This window comes from Balaenoptera musculus, chromosome 14 (assembly GCF_009873245.2).
Source record: "Balaenoptera musculus isolate JJ_BM4_2016_0621 chromosome 14, mBalMus1.pri.v3, whole genome shotgun sequence".
NCBI lineage: Eukaryota > Metazoa > Chordata > Mammalia > Artiodactyla > Balaenopteridae > Balaenoptera > Balaenoptera musculus.
This window is the reverse complement of record NC_045798.1, coordinates 71,158,385-71,178,211: the sequence shown is the minus strand read 5'-3', so window position 1 is coordinate 71,178,211 and position 19,827 is coordinate 71,158,385. Positions and strand designations below refer to the sequence as shown.

The 19,827-nt window shown below is 39.1% G+C and overlaps 1 protein-coding gene across 16 annotated transcripts in view; it reads left to right on the top strand.

The window, feature by feature from the left end:
* TCF4 (transcription factor 4) overlaps positions 1–19,827 on the top strand; it is a 352,696-nt gene that overhangs the window by 161,582 nt on the left and 171,287 nt on the right. For 12 of the 16 annotated variants that reach the window (XM_036874762.1, XM_036874761.1, XM_036874759.1 and 9 more), the window contains one exon: positions 14,863–14,927. The exons of 1 other annotated variant lie outside the window; for it this stretch is intronic. In XM_036874762.1, coding sequence (XP_036730657.1) covers positions 14,863–14,927 — 65 coding nt within the window. Of the gene's footprint in view, positions 1–13,163; positions 13,181–14,862; positions 14,928–16,500; positions 16,611–16,704; positions 16,822–19,827 lie in introns of those variants that run through there. 3 more of the 16 variants (XM_036874773.1, XM_036874771.1, XM_036874766.1) reach the window with 3 other exon arrangements.

Sequence of the window (19,827 nt, the reverse complement as noted above, 5' to 3'; positions counted from 1 at the left end):
ATAAAGTATCTGTATATGCTCTTTGAAATAATGTTATTCTTAATTAAGGCAGAAGCGGGTACATTTGAGGGAAATAGTGACCCTCTGGAGAAATGGAGAGTGAAAATAGTTTAGGGAAATGAGTCTTAGTGTCTTCTCGTTCGGAAAGATGCATACATGTTTCTCTTAATCATTATGAATTTCTTGCTTGTAAAACCAGTGTGAATACTTAAACGATAGTCATTATTGTTTAGAAAAACCTACCATTATAATTTATACACACACACACACACACACACACACACACGCATCATGTTTTATGTAAATTTGCTCAAGAAGGCATTATCCCCAGGAAGTGAGGGTGTTGATAAAATTGATGTTTGACACTGGACCAGATGAGTTTGGATACTTCTGTAGAAAGCTTTTTCTGTTTTTATTACAGGTTCAGTTCTCTTCCTGAGAATTCTTCAGAAAGGATTTGTTTTCTTTACTGAGACGAATGGTGTAATGGAATACTGTGGCCTAATGATGCTATTTTGGTCATTTCATTAATTTCATCTTCTTCTCCCTTAATGTAATAAATGCATACCTTGATTATAATACAAATTATATTTACATTACATTGTTTCTAAGAACAAATATTTATTTTTATAGACAACCTGGTTTTAATTAGTGTCTTAGAAAGCTTCTAAGACTTCTCTAGAACATGGTATTAGCAGAAGTAGGCAGAGGTTTTTTTTTTATTTTTGGTGAGGCCAGTTGTGACTATACAGCTTTTCAGGTTTTTTGGACTTGAAAATGGAAACTGGTTTTATTTAATGTTCTATCAGTTTCATGTAAATGTCTCATTCTAATGACCAGTTTCATTGACATCTATTCTAATCTAGTGAACAGAGAGGCTCTACATATAATTTGTCTGGAAATTTTTGAAATGAGGCTACAGGTCCTCCTCTTTGAAACTTCCTTTGATAAAAATGGCCCTGTGTGCCTTAACCTTCTAGAGTTCAGCATGGACTGTCAGGAGAGGAGAAAGAAATCGTGGGACTCCTTTAAAAATTATCCCAGAAAAGGGATTCAGCTACAAATTGGGGGAACAGCATTTAAAATTTATTAAGAAAGTGATTCAAAGGAAAGTCTGTAGCCAAACTCCTTAATTGTGATGCATTTGCTGAGTTCCCCTCTTCCATCGTCGGGCCTGCTCCGATGCCATATGGCCTACCATGGAACATTTAACTTGTCAGATATAATGGATTGTCCTGGAAGCAGATTTTTGCTTTGAGCATTCGGCTCCTTTCTTGCATTTCACTCTCAGCTCCAGGCTGCATGATGAAGGATTGTGGTGGAAACGCAAAGAAGAGACACACAGTTGATTCCCCTTAAGAGAGTGACCTATATGCCACAAAATTTTACCCATGTAAAGAGGCATTATCCCCATCGCTGGCCTTAGCGGGCTGCATGTCAGAATCATTTAAATTTGCCTGGACTTAACAAATTGTGTAAACATTTCAGAATTGAGTGCTTTGGAATAATAAACCATCATCATTTTAACTTATGCAGAAAGGGTGTAGCCACATCGGCCAAAAGATAAGTGTTATTTATCATGACCTACATGTAACCTATACCACCTGGTTGGTAGATGCTGTAAATTAAGTTCAACTCTCAAATCTACCGAGAATGCTTAAAAAAAAATCACCTGATGGCGATGTTACATGGCTTCATTGTTTTTGTTTAGTGAGTGAGGTGGGATTGAAATGATCATTTAGGTGGATGGGCAACTAGCAGTTAATTATCCTACTAAGCTTTCCATCTTGAAACCTTCTGTTTATTCAAATGCACTTGAAATGAGAGATTGGACATCCTGTGGATTATTTAACTTTTATCTGTAAATGTAAAAACTACAGTATCTGATGTTGGTTTTAATTTGCTGCTTTCATGAGGTAATTCATATTTTCTTTTCAATATGTGATATTGTTTCTGAAATCAAAAGCTCGGAAAGGGCTAGGAGGAGTTTGTGACTTTTGCATCTATAGGATAACTTCCTTTAAAAGAATAAGCAGTGCCCTTTCTACACGTACATGTACATACATAGCTGCGAGATACTCTTCTGGTAAAATCTACTGTAACCCCAAAGCTAATATTATAATACAAAGACCCAGAATAGACAACTTACAAATAATCAATCAAGCACAAACCAGTGGGAAAATAAGTAACTTATGTATCTCAATTTAACCATAAAATGGTACATATTTGATTGCTCTAGGGTTACAAAAATTAATAGATTTGTATATGACACATGGAATTACTCTAAAAGAAACTGTCTATTGGCAAAGGGTAATTTAATATACTTACCAAAACATGTGTGTTTATGTATTAGAAATTTAACATTTAATTTACTTCTACAAATTCATGTTTTCTAGATAATTCTTCATATAGATCTATAAAACCTACAGTGGCCTTGAAAACTGATATAACCTCACTTCTATACAAAGAAGAATTACTTCTTTTTAAAGAACAACTTTCCATGAAGCAGTTAAGAAATCTCTGTTAAAGTCAGTATTGAATAATAAAGTGTACTACTGTATATTTCTTACTAATCCTAAACTGAGCACATTTGTTTTATTGATGCCCCTGATAGGATGATTTTTTTCCCCCCTCTCTGTATTCAAATTTTGGTCAGGGTTAGTCCTAAATGAATTTGGGTGGTACCTGGCCAGAGCCAGCTCTTGTTGGGGCTTGTGTGCCCTCTGCTGGCGTACATTGAAATGACTGGTATGTGGGGTTCTTAATTTCTTTTACTTTTCAAGGTTGGTTTTTTTTTGTTTTTTGTTTTGTTTTGATATTTTTACACAATCAGATATTTGCAGTGATTATAAAGTTGTAGGTTAATACTGAGTATGGAAGTTAATTTGTTTTTATTAGGAAATGAAGGGGTTTTTTGTTTGGGGTTTTTTGGGGGGAGTTTGCTTTTGCTAAATAGACTCAATAGCTCAAATAACATATAAAGTATGCGACACTCTTTTTTAAAAATAAATTTATTTATTTATTTATTTTTGGCTGCTTTGGGTCTTTGTTGCTGCGTGCAGGCTTTCTCTAGTTGCGGCGAATGGGGGCTACTCTTCGTTGCGGTGTGCGGGCTTCTCACTGAGGTGGTTCCTCTTGTTGCGGAACACGGGCTCTAGGTGCGCAGGCTTCGCGGGCTCTAGAGCACAGGCTCAGTAGTTGTGGTGCATAGGCTTAGTTGTTCCGCGGCATGTGAAATCTTTCCAGACCAGGGCTCAAATCCGTGTCCCCTGCCTTGGCAGGAGGATTCTTAACCACTGCACCACCAGGGAAGCCCGTATATGCCACTCTTGAGTTATTAAGTGGTTGCTTTCAGATGACCGTTAATCGTATTCCCGTTGCTTTCGTAGATTCTCCTGGCCTGATTACACTCAAGAAGAATTCTTGTTTACTGAGTTGGGAATGGACTTGAAAAGGATAAATCATTGAAATTTTGAAACATGACTCCTTGTATGTAGTAGCTAATGCCTTATAGAGAACTCCCTTATAGACTTGACTGTTTTCGCTTGCTTTGTGAAGGAAAATGAGCCTGTATTTGCACCATAATGTTCTGTAAAGGCATTTTTGGTTTCCTTAAAGACCAAATTAAGCTATTCTCCCTGGCAGACATTGAGAATTGGAGTTTGAGTGGAACCTTTTTTTGTTTTGTTTGGCTCCTTTGGTTGTTGTTTATAGAGTGTAAGATGTTAATGGAGCAAATCACTGATGGTTTCAGGTCGCAGGACTGAGTTATACAAGGGCGGTTACAGAGGGAACATCTTGCCTCCCCGCCATTGCTTGGGTGGAGAGTATCCTTGGGTCTTGGTAGTGAAGACCAGGGCTCTGTATAATGAATATGCCTTTAAAATAGCAGCAATTTTTGTTCACAAGTTTCCATCAAATTCTTTATAAAAATTAATTACGTATAAGTGATTTCTACATCTCTCTGAAATGAATTGATCGAATCCATTCGGTGATTACTCTGTGGCGAGGATCGTTTAAATCTTTACAATTCTTTTGTTTTTGCATATTTCTCTAATTTGTAAGCAGATTCCATCAAAAAACTCCCAAATCATCTCCCAAACGTATGGAATGATCAAAGAACTTAAAGCTAGAGAAGCGGGGAAATGTCATCTAAGTTTTTTCCTGTTTTCCATCTTTCCAATCTGAGGTACCAGTTACCTTAAAATTTGTTTTGGATAAATCATGTAAGTATTAGTTTTTATTTACTTTGATTTGTTTAACATTGTCAAATAACTGCAAACTGCATTCTAACTAATATCCGTTTCCCACTAAATCTGTTCTAATGGTATCTGGCGTGGAATCTCGAATATACGTCTTTCCTCTTGTCTCCTATTACCACACTGACGCTGTGTTAGGTGCTCTCTCATTATTCCCATTATACCCCTGACAATGTACATTACTGGCTTTGCTCCCTAACATTTCACCCATCTAAACTCTTAACCCTTGGGAGTAACGTTCGTCGTTGACGTACCATCAGCCAACATGTGGTAGGTACACAGAGCCACCCTACAAATATTTATTTCCATATCTCATGGTTTTTGGACCTCTTTCAAAGCTGTTCAGAAGATCATTTTTGCAAGCTTCAGAACTGAAAATTGCTGTCTGTAAACATCTATTCCACGTGATAGATTTTATTTTCTTGCACATTTTTGATAGGATGCGGTCACTGTTCTGACTACTCCCCTTCTCTCTCCTTCCTCCGTTCTGCCTTCTCCCTCATCATCCTTTCCTCTGCCTCTCCCCTTCCTTCCTGTGGCCCCCGCCTTCCTCTCTTGATTTAGTCATGCTCGTATATTCAGTAATTGGGAGGTTTTTCTTAAACATCACAGTGTGGAACTTAGTGGTTTGTGTAATTCTATCTGTGAACCATCACCTTCCTTTAACAGGGGAATTGGACTCTGAGTAGTTTGGTCCTGTTTCCTTCCTAGCTTGATCGTCATGGGGCCATTCTTTTAAAGTTGATCTTGAAGGGCAGGCTCAGTGGTTGGCATTCTCCCTGCTCTTTGTCTGCTCTGTGAATGCCCTGAGTTGTATTTTGAATTGTGGGCTATTTCACCCCCAACTTCTCAGTACTGTATACTTAGGGAATATAAAACCTATATAGTCTAAGACTTGAGAAATGGTTATCTAATATATTACAGATACATCTATAGATGACATTTGGATTATCTTCTGTCTGGGGTTAGAAATGTTACTTATATACTTATGTGTATATGTAATACTTATTGTATTATACATATGTGTAACCTGTATTTAAAGTTTTCATGAGACCTCCACCTCCTTTATTTTTGTGCATTCTTGAGTATCATATCAAATGCATGTAGTTTCTTTAAGAGATGATAGTGGTTATATTCTAATTGTTAGTCGTGAGCTGAGCTTGAAAACCGAGACCATCTCTTACATGCCGTGGTGCTAAAATATGTAGTTTTCCTACGTAGACACTTTATAACAAACATAATACTAAACCTTTTCTTCTGTTTTGTGTTCTGATGTGCCTAATTCAGAGTTTGGTCATTATTATTTTTTACACTTAATATTAGTAAGACTCTGTTAGAACATCAGTTTAATGGGTAGCACATAATTTATTGCTGAAAGCAATTTGCACAGTAAAACGTAGCTGCTGATTTTCTTAAAATTTGCTGATAAATTCCAAATAATTGACCCAGGCAACAAAGTCTTACTCATATGATATTGTCTCTGCTGCATCTGGCCAGAAATGTCATCGATCTCCTCCAGAGGGATCAAAGGACCAGATTCTCTCCCCCAGCATGGACTTGTAATGCCTTCAGTAGAGCATGGATGTGGGGAATACATGGGTGGAAGGGCCCTTTTAGGTTAACAAACCAAGTCGGGCTCACTAGAGCTTGATCCTGGAGTCTAAAGGCGACCTCTGTCTTAGGGTAGAAAGGGGGAAGAGATACTTTCAGAGCAGTGGCCAGTGGGGCTGATAGAAGGAATGTCCTTTCACCTCCAGGACACTTATGTCTTGGAATTCTGTTGTTTATTAGGGCCATCTGCTTGGTAATGTGAGCTGAATTTCTTTAACACAACCAATCTTCATGAGCAGAGATGAACAAATGTAAAGGCCTAGTACACTGCCAGGAAGAGGTTTCTCTAACCCATGTTTCTCTAACCCACAAAATGTAACTGTCTGAAAGGGTCTTGGAGCTCAACACTTTTTACTTTTTAAAAATCCAATTAAATAGGTTGGATTAGATAGTCATTGATTTTTTTTTTTTTTTTTTTTTTTGGTTATCTAACAGGTTACCAGGTTTATTAGAGTTTCACCTAATGTAACCTTGAAGGCTGAACCTGTTCACTTAAATTGGTTACTCTTATCTGTGGCTTGTTAGACTAACCAGTGGAATTTTATTTAAAACAAATAGAGATTCTGGACCACATTCCACTGAATGTAAATCCCCTGGGGTAGAGAACCCAGGAATCTGTTTTAAGAAAAGTCTTACTGATGATTCTCATGATGGGCAGGGTTTTTGAGCCATAGGATTGAATTTCGGGAGATTGCTTTTCTCCACACCCATCCTGTATCTTCCTTTCCTCTTAAGAGTACACCAAAAATATTTTATTTCTGTTTGCTTTTGATGCCTTTAGTGTGTATCACAAGATTGACCTTTTTCATTTTTACATGAAAAACTATTACGTTATTTCAGATAAAAAATAAGATTTCAAATGCATATGTTGTTTCTTCAGAGGCCCTCACAAAGTCTTTCATTGCCTTGGTTATACCCAGTCACCATAGGCACAAACTGTAATAAAAATATAAAATAGGGCAGGCAGAGCCATTAAGATCTTATTCACATAAAACCAGTGGTAAGTTACTCATTAGAAGTAAGTTGAGTGATTTCGGGGTTAGCCTTAGTCCTTCAGGCCCCTAGGGGACCCTTGTACAAATTGCTGATTCAGAAAATCATTACTCTGGTGGCTCAAGTGGCACTTTAGTGGCCTTAAAGAGTTATTTGACACACCTCCCCAAACAGCTAAGTTATCCCCATGATTATGTTGATTAATTGCACACTCTGTGGAATTAGTGTTATTTTCAATGAAAGATTTTCCTGCACTGGGAAAAGAAAGCATAAAACTCACGTGTTCTCATTTGATCATGTGTGCACTTCTCCCAAGAGTGACACCGAGGAAGAGGATGATTCTGGCTGTTGTTGGTCTAGTGTAGGTGAAATAATCTCTAAGGCAGTACTTTCATTTTGCATTGAGAAGGTGATTTTTGGTGTCCCAGAGGGCGGTCACTCAAAATGTTTACCAGTTCTAATATTTTCATCCATCAAAGGACTCGAGAATGCCTCTTTGACTTACTACAAATTGAGGAGAGGGCTGTGCTACATAGTGAGAAAAAGACAGGTGGAATCATCTTTGTTACCACAATAGAAACCAGTAATACATCTGGAATACTCCAAGAAGTGGCGGCGTATTGTAAAAACAGGCTTTGGTACAGGAATTGGTAATTTATGTTCTAGCTTCGTCTCTTAATATCTGTACAACCTCTTTTATTTGTTATAAGCGGGTTACCCTTTCTGAATTTTAGTGACCTCCTCTATAAAAATAGGGGTTGAAATGCCCATCTAAGGAATTCTTAGGATGTTGTTGTCTTAAATAATGTAAGTTAAATTACTTTGCACACTATATAGTGCTTTGCAAATGTGAGGGCTTCAAGGAGAATTGAATATAGATTCTAACCATGTTCAGAATCGCCCCAAATACAGAGTTTTGGTGGTGCCTCGAGATTCTCTTAAGTATCCAGATACTCTGGAATTTTGGTACACTCGCTGCTTTGAAGGCAGTGCAGTGTCTGGATGAGATGGGGTGCATCAATGACAGAAAGCAGCCCAAACTCATAATTTTCTGAGGTCAGAGCTCTAGATCATTACTGAGGGTTCTACTTTGATGATTTAAGAACATCAGTGAAAGTGAGCACTGATGCTAGTCTTTCCTGGGAAAATGGCTTGGCCCCTATTTCCCAGCATCCTTTGCTGCAAGCTATGTGCCTGATCAATTTTCCCCTAAATTTTCTTTCTGTTCTCAGTTTAGGAAGAAGGGGATGAAGAGAATTTTCTAGGCTGTGGAATGACTGTTTTATCTGCTGGAATTGAGTCGTAGCTCTTTTAGCATGAAATTTATTAAATTTGGATTTTTTAAATGCCTCCTGGTATAGTAAGATTCTGCAGGAGAGAACCAGTGGTCTTCTCTGAATTTTAGAAATCAGGAGAATAACGTCAACTTCTGACTTCTTGTAAACCCAGACTCTCACCTCCAAGCTAGAATCAGGGAAAATTAAAGTTGACTGGCTAGTCAGAACCACAAAGGTGTATCTGCATGGAAACATCACAACAAGACAAAGATGTTTTTAGGTCAATTAAAATAAAATTCAAATGTTAAACTTATTTATTTGATAGAATATTACCAACATATATTAACCCAGTGCATGCTTTGAAATGTTAAGTTTTTTAAAGTAGTAGTTTCTCAGATTCCTCAGGACTTGTGTTAATAGGCAAAAAGATGGGGCAGGTATGTGTATTCAAATAAATTTAGGAAAGATTATATTAAATGAAATTAAATGTCTCCACTGCAGGACTTCTCAGAGGCTTTAACATGCTAGGATACAGTGTATATTTCTGCCTGTCAGGGAGGGATATAGACAGCTTGTAACATTTCCTGGGCCTTTTGATTTGCCTCCCTTTTGTTTTTTGGAGCCTGTTGTCGGGCTACTATTCCACGGAAGACACTTGTGAATGATGTTGTGTTGTCCTATATTATAATTATATTTTTACTTTCACTCTTCTCTGTGCATTGATATGAAGTCATGTTCTTCACATATGGAATGTGTAGAGATGCAGTTTGCTGCCATGTTTTTGTCAATTAGTTGCTTCCAGTTAACATAGAGATGGTTGCAGTTTATTGTGTGACGTCACAGGTTCTGGCGTACATCATATGCACAGCTTTAAAGTACCTAGAGACCTTTTAGGAATAAAACCACCATGTAAATGTAAATTATCACCACCTCTAAGACACTTTCATTAATTTCATATCAAATTCATGAGTGTTTTGAGCTCTGGGATTTGAGTCTTCAGTATTGGGCTTCTCGCTTATTTGTAGATTTTTTTTTTCAGAGTTTAAATTCCAGCAGCACAGAATAGTGCTAAGAGCCCAGCCATGGGAATCAAACTGGCAGGGTTTGAATCCTGGCTCTAACACTTACTGCCTTTGTGACCTTGGGCAGTTTTCTGTATCTCAGTTTTCTCATCTGTAAAGTGGTGTTTATATTACGTGCCTCGCAGGGTTGTTGTGTAGATTGAATGAATCAATCTACGTAACCCTTTTGTGTAGTGGGTAATACATGACAAGGACTCAGGTATTCTTACGTGCGCAAGAGAGAAAAAGGCAGGCGTGGGAAAGATGAAAGAACTGTAAATTATAACCTCATGTATATTTTTGGAACCACTCTTCCCGTTATTGTTTAATGAAATACTCTTTTCAACATGCCCCCCAAAATTATAGGGTAACCAAAGATGGCTTGGGGTTGGGGACAGGGACGACAGAGATTTATTCTGATTCACACACGGTTGTGATGAGTTCCTTAGTCTGGTGGCAGGGAAAAAAAGGCTGGTTCTTCAGTTTCCAGAATGAGGATTAGCGATGAAACAGCCTTGCTGGGTATTGTCCTACAGCATCAGATAATTTTTTTATCAAGGCTTTTCATAGGATAATATGTTCCACTATACAGGTGCATCTTTTTCAGTGGTGGGTGAAATACCTACCTTTTTTTAAAATTTATTTTTGTTTTTATTTTTAATTTATTTTTGGCTGTGTTGGGTCTTCATTGCTGCACGTGGGCTTTCTCTAGTTGCAGGGAGCGGGGGCTACTCTTTGTTGCGGTGCACGGGTTTCTCATTGCAGTGGCTTCTCTTGTTGCGGAGCACGGGCTCTAGGTGCGTGGGCTTCAGTAGTTATGGCTCGCGGGCTCTAGAGTACAGACTCAGTAGTTGTGGTGCAAGGGCTTAGTTGCTCCGCGGCAGGAGGGATCTTCCCAGACCAGGGATCGAACCCGTGTCCCCTGCAGTGGCAGGCAGATTCTTATCCACTGCGGCACCAGGGAAGCCCCCCTACCATTTATATGTAATGTTAAAAGTGGCCTTTTAAGAATGAAAGGCTACAAACCCAAACATGACCTTGTTGTTATCCTACTGGTCAACCACCCGTGGGATCATCTATGTCACAGCTTATCTCCAGAAATCGTATTATGGATAAGTTATTGTTGCCTGTCTCTCACTCCTTCCAAATGGATTAGAACTGTCCAGGTATAGTAATCTACCGAAGGTGATACTTCTTAGATGTATCCCTGTGAGTTAATGAACTTACGAGACCAATTTTTTCCTCCATGAAATATTTTCATTCTCATCCAATTCCCATGGCATTCCCTTACAATAGGATACCATGGATATATTGGAAGAAAAATCAGAAGTCAAATGGAAAATTATGTAAGAATATAAAAGTATTAAATTTAGGATTAATAGACATTTGTTAATCATACTCCTCCTAAATTAAAAAAAAATTTTTTTTCCTTATCCTTCGTGGGGCAGCAAGATAAAGAACAATTGAATAAATCAGCAAAAGGATTGGTCTTTAAAAATAATTGGAAACAGCTTATATTTTCTGCTTAGCTTGAGTTTTTCAAGGGCAACAGAGGAAGCAAGTGACTCCTTTATTGATTGCCCATTGGTGCCATTTTTAATAATCAAATATAAATATAGGTTTTAACAGCTGATGGGTTCAATTTGGACAAAACACGTGTTGACTTTCCTGATTGTTTGCTCACTGTAGATGCCGACTTGTTCTAGAGAAGGGGCTGCGCGTTGAGCTCCTTTGTCTCTAGAAGGATTGATTGACAGATGTTGTGTCTGCTCATTTACAGCGTTTTTCTTGCTTAATTTAAAAAATTGTGACATAGTATTACTCGTTCCTTGTATACATCATTTTTGCAGAAGAAAGTTGTTTAGCCAATATGTCGACTTAGTTTATGAAATCCTCTCTTGTAGCTTTCATTCAGCCTTCAGTGTACCCCATTAGGTTAGATTATTCGTTTCATGCACAGCAAATCGTCACCAGCAGCAAAATTTAACATTTGGTCCTTTTAGGTATAAAATGAATCAAATGCTTGACAAGATTTGTTTCTGGTGTATATTTCAGAATCTCCCCCGCCCCTTGGTGGGCATACAACAAATGTTACTAACGGGTACTTTTAGTTTTTAAAATATGGACAACAGTACTCCATGCAGTAAAAGACTTGAGCGATTAATGCTACCCTTATGCCTCTTTTGAGTAGTTTTAGCCATGGGGCTTGGCAGTGCCACCATTGTCTTGGTGCCAAAAAATATCCGCAGCGGCTGTCGCATTCTAGTACTGGAGGGTTGTCTCGAAAATTCTGCAGTGAACGCGCCGGGTTTGTTCATCACTGCTATCTCTTTTAAATATTGGAAAAATAGAATCTTGAGCTCTTTCAAAGCTCCGTTGTGATCGTGGGGACGGGGGGAGGTCGGTGGCGAAGGATGGAGGAAAGAAGCTGTCCGCGCCAGCCAGTGGGTATAAGTGACAAAAATGCATGCCTGACATAGAGTAAACACACATATTTAGGAGCTTTTGTGTTCGCGAGCACAGATAGTTACTTAAGAATCCTACTCAAACATATTATCAGCGCTCTTGAGAATTTTATTATCTGAAACAAATGTTCCCGGACATTTTAAGCAGAAGACCGACGTCAAGACCATAGCTAATTTTTAATGGACAATTTACACAAAAGATGTATATTTTTTTTCCCTTGGAAATGAGGTGTCTTTGTAAAATGGCTGCTTTTTGTCATTAGGAAATTAGAGGAGTAGATATGATAGGTTTGAGAAGGTGCTTGGGTTTATCCACAGTCCCTGATTATTTTGCTCCCAAACAGAGGTTTGGACTCTGAGGACAGATTTATAGTTGAATTTGGGAACAAAAAGATGTAATAAAAGTTAAAGGCTTACACTATCAGAATGAAATGTGTTCACTCAGGATCTGTGGAGCGATCTATTTGATGGTAAAAGTGGATGCTACAGATGAAATCTTTACAAGGAGCATAATCCTTAAAAAAAAAAAAAGGAAAAAAAAAGTGCACCTCCCAGCCTCCTGCTGGCTGCGCTGCCTCTTTGGTACCTCACAGACTTCGACAGAGTCCTGGACGGGTGCCCATTGATGTCATGGAAACACTCAAATTACTGAGAATGATTCATGTCTATGCTGGTCTCTTATCCTCCCCCACACAAACAGGAGTAGATTTTTAACCCTGACAACTTGTAATTTGCAGTGGGTTTATTTTTGTATCTGGATAAATATTTTTTAACAAGCGAAATTAAGATTAAGCAGTCTGTATGTGATATGATAGTAAAGAATGCTGGGGCTTTGCAGCCAAGAGTGCTTCGGGGACTCTGCGGCATGAATGCATGCTCTGATCATCCCTCCCTCCCCGCCTCTCCCTTCCTGCGCCCCCCCCCTTCCTGCGCCCCCCCCATTCTTTCCCAGTCCACCTCTCCCTCTCCTTATTGTCCTCCCTTCCTCTCTCTTCTCTCTCCCATTTATTCTTATTCATGCTCTCTCTCTCTCTCTCACATCCTTACTATTTGCATGGACCCCTTTTACCTTTAAGAGAATGAAAGGAATAGACCTAACTTATATACATATATGAATTGAGACAAATCCTAGTAGGAAAATTCATCTCTCCAGGTCTACGTGCTGGAGTTGAGTTGGGAAATAATGCCAGGTGGTGAAATTCTTCTATAGGGGATAGCTTCCGTAATTTCTTCTAGAGAAAGAAATAGATAGCCTTTCTTCCTTCCAATTTTTGGAAATTACCAAAACAGGACGCTAGATGTTCAAATTCCTAGGAAGTCAGAGTAAATTCTACCTCATCTATCTTCTTTCTCTCTGTCTGTTTTGTCTGCCTTTCTACTGACCTCTCTACCTGCCTCTCTGTTTGCTAAACAAGTGAATATTAGGTCAAAGTGAATCATGTTGTGGTTGTAGGGAAGCTTTGTAGATGCGAGAGCTTCAGGAAGGACGTACATCATTTGATAGCTCATAAAAGGTAGAGTTTTTTTTCTGTTAGTAATATTTATAAAGAGAAGTTAAAGACTATAAGTAGCTTACATCTGACTTACACAGAAGAGTAAATATGTCTTTATGACCATTTATACTTCTGAAACAGGCAAATGCATCTATTCTTTAATGCAAAATCTTCATACAGTGAACGGTATTCTCTTAGACCTCCCAGGACTGAGATGGTGTCCTGTTTCATTGGAATTGAAACTGATATGGGCATTGATTTTCTACTCTGCACTGAACACTATACCAGGAGTTGGGGGCGGGGGGGGGAGTGATTTCCCAAGTTTGAGATTCACTGAAGTCAGCGGAAAAGGTAATACTGGGGAAGAGGGTTAATGTTAAGTCTCAGGTTTGGCTTTCTTCAAAATCATCTTCCATTTTACATATATAGTGACTTACATACAAGGTATGCCTTTGACCAGATATAAGATTTATCAAAGACACATTCCTTGTGTGGTGTCAGGAAGGCATACTCTAACAGCATTGTCATTGAACTAAAAGATTACAATGAACACTGTTACTTCTAACATTTATCTCAACTTGAGTCGAGGGGGGGAAAACTTGGGCATTGTAAACTTCAAAGGATCCATTCAGCCCCTCAAAATACTAGTTTTGAATTTTCCCATTGGAGAAAAGAATAGTATAGTCCTGGGTAAAGAGGACAATGTACCTTAAGCTCTAGTCTTGAAGGAAAACAGTATCCTTCAGTCTTGGGTGGGGTGGGCTTTGTGTTCTGGGCACGTGGGCGGCACTAGCCCTTTTTAATGTCCTGTTATGGATTGTTTTCTGTAAGGACTCTTTACATGTCACTAGGTGTATTCTACTGCTTAGATCTCTTATAATGTGGTTTCATTGTCTTCCTTGCTGATTATTAAGGCTCAACATACTTTTAAAAGAAACAAATGAGCAGCCTTGATTTCTGTCCTTAGATATGGCCAAATAGCATCTGAGCCTTTATCTATCTCTGTAGAGCAGTCTACAGATAAAAATTGGGTTGTTAGAATTGGCACAAGACATTGACGTTCCATTATCCCTTGTTCTACTGGTAGAATCTGAAGCTGGGTTCAGAGTGGGCAATTTTTCAAAAGCCCTCTTTCCCAAATGTAAATTCCATGATCATCTTTATCATGATGGACTTTACTCCTGGGAAAGGGAGTTTAAGTAAACGAGAGAGAGAGAGTCCCAGAATTTTGAATAGTTTCTTTGCTTTATTCACCATCTGGAGAGCCCTGATTGATTAGCTTTGGCCTCACCATTAAGTGTCAATATAATCAATGGGAATGACTAGGCTAGGGTCATTACCTAGATAATTTGCCTGCTGTGTAAATAAAAATGAAGTTGTTTAAATTTTGTGAGAGAGAAAGAAAGTGAAAATAAGGAATGACAATTTGTTTGTTAGAGAAAGTGGAGGCCATTGGAATGACAGTTTTTGGAAGTGTGGAGCAGTTTGGCTAAGAATAGGAATGAAGGATATTTTTTTTTCCAGTTTATCATAGCCAGAGTGAGGAAGTGTTATTCACTGTCTTGCTTGTATACATTGCCAGTAGTGCCTACTTTACGTATGTAAACATCGGGGAAGAGAAGTGGATGTCTGTTACCTGGAGGAGATTTTTTTTTTTTAAGGAAAAACACAATTTACACTTTTTTTGTTGTTTCTCTTGGCAGGTAAAACAGAAAGGGGCTCCTACTCATCTTATGGGAGAGAATCAAATTTACAGGGTTGCCACCAGGTAAGTGAGAATCTCGCTTTGGGAAAGGGTTGAGAGAGAATGAACCTGGTAAATCACTTTGTTTTGTCAATTAGATGATGCATTTTAGACGGTGGCACTAATGCACTGAAAGTCTGCCGATGCCTGTCTCTTTTTAAAAAGTAATGAAATAACACGGAGCGTGGAAGTCATAAACTCCTCATCGTATCAGAATTGTATTCACTGGCTTGTTGTTATTTTTTTTAATCCATCAGCCGGTACCAGTGGCACTGTTTGCAAACCAGCGATCTCGGGTAAAGTGGTTCTGTCAAAAGAGTTTATTTGCAATTAAGAACTTAAGAATTTCTTACACTGCAAATGCTCCGTGCAGCCATGTGTCAGGTCCTGGGTTCGGGTGGCTACTGCCCTAAATTATAGTTATCATAGGGGCTGTAGGATGTTGTGTGAAAACAGGGTTGTATTGAGGGATAAAAATGTCTGTGAAAATATGATTTGTTGTCCCTTTTTGTTTCTGAATTGTTTTTGGCTGGAAGTCAAGGCCAGCAGGCTAACAGCAAAGCCGTCTCAAGGGAAGCATGCGTGAGCTAGAAAAATAAGAGTACTTTAATTAAATAATAAAATGCCAGTGTCATACAAAGGTATAGCGTGTGTGTGTGTGTGTGTGTCTCTGGGCACTCTGCATTTGCATACTTTCAACTCTCCAGAGAAAGCCCAGTTCTAAAAATACTATCCATAGCCAAAAGTGTAAGCTTTGTTTCAAGACAATTGAGTTTTTATAGACGCTTTCTTTTTAATTTCAGTATCGGTACTAATCACATGTTTCAAATCTTTTTTTTTTTTTTTTTTTCTCTAAAGATTTAGACTTTCTTTTTCTAAGGGCATTGGTTTCTTACTTTGGAAAACTCTTGATAGAATTTAATCATCCTCTTTCAGATTCAAAGCTTTCTAGTGTTTTATTATTCACCCAAACAGAAATGTACATTCTTTTTGTGCTGGGAAGGGAATGCTTGCTCTCCTGAACCCTCTCACCCTCCCGTTTTCTTTACTGATATGGGAAAAAATCCATTTTGATTTTTTTTTAAACAACCTGTTTCATGGATCCTGGAAAACGTAAGCAAACAGTTTTAGTCATTAAATAGAGCCTGCTCGAGAAGGTTTCCTTGAGGTATCAGTCAGGGATCACGAAAAGTGGAATTCTGGTGGAGTGGTGGTGTTTTGTTTTGTTCTGTTTTTTCTGGATAGATTTGCATTTTTAAAGTTTACTTCTTTGGCCCAGCCACCCATTCAGTCATATTCGGCATCTGAAAGATTTGTTGTGATGAGGTGAACGGTGCTGGGTTAAGAGCTCCTGCTGCACAAGCTGCACAGTACAGTTTATGGCAGTTTGTTTGGAAAGAATTCCGCAGGAAAGAAATTTACAGCCATTCCAGCACAACGGAAACATCTTTGGAATGTGAGTGCAAATGTGCGGGGTAGATAGCTCGGCAACCAGCCTCCTAGCGCCGAGTCTCTGGTGTAAAGCTCTCGATTCCTGCGCCTGTTCCTGTGTATCTGGTTTCTCAGGGTCAAGGCAGAGGCCGTTTGAGTTTTGGGGGAGAAGAAAGTTGACAACATCCTTCCTGTTCGCTGATGGTCATGGCAGAGGTCTCTGTTTTCGACGGGCCTCTTTTTCTGGTCAATGAGAGAATAGGCTTCCTCGCCCCTGTATCCTTTCTTCCTAATAGGAATTGGCGTGATTCCTCCCAGACACAAAGATTTCCTCTGCTGAGTAAGCGCGAGGCCCCTTAACTTGTGAAAGCATCATCCAGACCGCGTGAGTCTGTCAGTGTGTGTGCTGGGACACAGACCCTCCCTCGGTTTGTGGGCAACACTTCCCTCGGGTGAGACTGAAGTTAATTTTTTTGGCAGACACAAGGTGAGAAGTGGAAAGGGGCAGAGGGTGGGCTAGAGGTGGACGGACTGGCGTGCGATGGCTGAATGTCTGGGCCTGGGGAATGTCTCCTCGTGAGACATTTGTGTCCAGGCAAATTCTGTTGTACACAGGAGTGCGGCTGCATCCGCTTTTCTTAACAAGTCTTCATAATATAGCCGTGGAGTGTGGAGATTCTTTCATCCTTATTTCTGCTTCATGAGTGTGAGTCTTGCAAGGACCGACCCTCTCTTTGCTTAGCCTGGGCTCAGCAGTGTCCATAAACGGTGTGATCACTTAAGGAGAAAAGCGAGGAGCCCAATTTTGGAAATTCCCTGATTGAGGAAATCGGGGCTGGAGAGGGAAAGGGTACATATTTTGAATTTCTGCTTTCGGTGAAATCTGAGACTAGAACAGACCCTAGTGTATCTTCCAGTGAGTGAGTTTCTCTTGTGCCGAATTGTTTTTTTGAATCCCTGTCTCCAACACCAGCTATGCAAACCCAAAAGAAAGGCAGAGTCTCGGTGTCTTGGGCTTCAAGTCTAAATAGCAGATCACAGCTGAACCGATTCCCCACTGTGTGGCAAGGTGAGTGACTCGTGGAGAGGCAGCTTTTTGTTTTCTCGTGTTTACTACCTTATGGAGATGCTGGATGGAAGTCCTTTAGATGCTGTGCCCTGAGGAGCTCCCAAAACTGCTTTATCGTATTCTAACAGTGTATCCTGTGGACTTCCAGGGATGAGCACTGTTACGTATGAACGTGCTTCTTCCAGTTCCAATAGCCTTTTGTTTGGTGCAGAGAAATAGTGATGGTAAGCAACAGGTAGCCAAATGCTGTCCTGGAGAAATAAATTATTGTTTTGGAATGTTTGTTGTTTCAGAATGCACCAGGTTAAAAAAACATATATATCCGTCATGTGTCTCTTGAGGATGTACCACTAATAGCGATAGACATGGGACTTTTTAAAAGTGGGTGTCTTAGCTGAGAAACAAAAGCTGGCAGGTTCTTTATTAGCGATTAAATTGTTTTCATTGAAAATAGTAATGGGATAATATGAATTCATTAATGCACTTCCATATAAAATGATCAGAAATGAACTCGGTGACTTTTTCAGCCTTTTTGAAATTGTATAGAAAATAAACCCATAGAAACCAAAGTGGCCAAACGGACTTTTTTTAGTTCTCACTAAATATGGCAAAACTAATTTAAATCAAATTGGAGTACGGAAATCACACCCAGGCTTGAAATGTTCTTGCCAAATTGCAGCCTCATACGACTTTTTTTTTTTACTGGCAGGGAAAATAAAATTTATAATGGAAAGTCTGACAGAAATGAAAATGAGGGGAAATAAAGTTTTTCGCAGGATAGTCCAATCTTAATACGATAACCAATAGCTAATACCTAATGGGCATCACTGTGCGTGACAAAAGGAAAAAAATGTCATTTACTTTTGGCCTCTTCTGCTGCTTTGAATAGGATGTTTGGTGACTGCAAACTTTTTTTGTCTTTTTTACTCTTCCCCGAGATCTACTGCTTTTGAATGAGGTGGCGATGTCAACACAAATGCTTGGTATTAAGGCAGAAGTTTTCCCCTTAAATGGAAGTTGAGTATTGATTATCAGGAAGTGTTTGTCTTTTCTTTCTGGGAGATAGCTCAAGTCTAAAGCAATGGTTTCTTTATTAGTATCTCCTGGGCAAGGTTTTGTGTGTGTGTGTGTGTATGTGTGTGTGTGTGTGTGTGTGTGTGTGTAATATGTGGAGAGCTGGACCCTATCTGAGACCAATTAAAATCGCATCTTATGAGTTGGGCCTTTGCGTTTCTGACAACTCCCCAAGTGATTCTAATGTGCAGCTAGGTTTGATGATTTCCTAGAATGTTCTATAGGAGTCTACTCTATTTAAAGACTTGTGTTCAAAATCTAGTGTTGCCACTGACCTTGAAAAAGCTTTTAGATTTCTTGCCTTAATTTGATTATTCAAGACATGGGAATATATTGCATATGTACTTCATTTAAAAGGCAGTGAAAATTAGTGATGTTCTGAAAATCAGTAAGATGCCTTGAAATCTTTATACAAAACCCCACAACTGAATATCCCAGCCCATATCTTGTTTTCTCTAGTGAAGTCCAAGGCTCTAACCTTATCCACATTCTTTTTCTTTCTCAGCAAGTAATCAAATAGGACTATGCTGATAAAGTTATTTGATGTTTAGATCTTAAAACTGACGGGATTTAAGAATTAGGCCTAATCTCAGATACCTTTGTTAAATTGCAGAAACTTTGCAGCTGTAGAGGACATGTAAAGGTCTTCTCTGTATGTGATTTAGTGTGCTCTCAAACCAAGTTGTTTTGGATTCATTGAAATTAAACCTATGTAGTTGGTTCTGAAATGAATTACACATTTAAGACTGGATTTTTTTTCTTTTAATTCTTTTTATTTTTGATACAAAAAGAATTACAAATTCCTTAATTCTAATACTTCTGGACCCTTCCGGTGTTTCTTATCTGAAGTCAAAATAGGAAGGATATACGCAAAAAAGCTGTGAAGTCCTTTGTCTCTTCTTATGAAAATGGCTATTTAGGTCTTGTGGAAGCAGAATACATCTTGGTTTTTAACTTGGCGTTATGGTTAAACGTGTGTTTATAGTGTGCCGTCATTCATACCTGGTCCTACGTAACCTTCCTCGGGACCTCTTCCATCCATGTATTTGCCTTAGCGCTCTGCTTTGCCTTCATGGTGCTTTTTGAATGTGCCATTATTGATGTTTGTTGAATGCTGGTCTCCACCCAGAGTCTGTAAACTCCCGGAGGGCAGGGGCCAGGTCAGCTCTATCTTGCCCTATGTGAATTCTGTACCTGGCAGGTTGAGGATTGTGATGACCTGAGGCTTATTTCCCCAGCATCACTTTTAGGGATCATTTTGAGAGAGTGAAGACTGAATAGCAGTGTATGAGAACCATATAGCGAGCAGCGTTTTCCTGTCTCCGAAAACCAGAAATCATACCCTCTTAA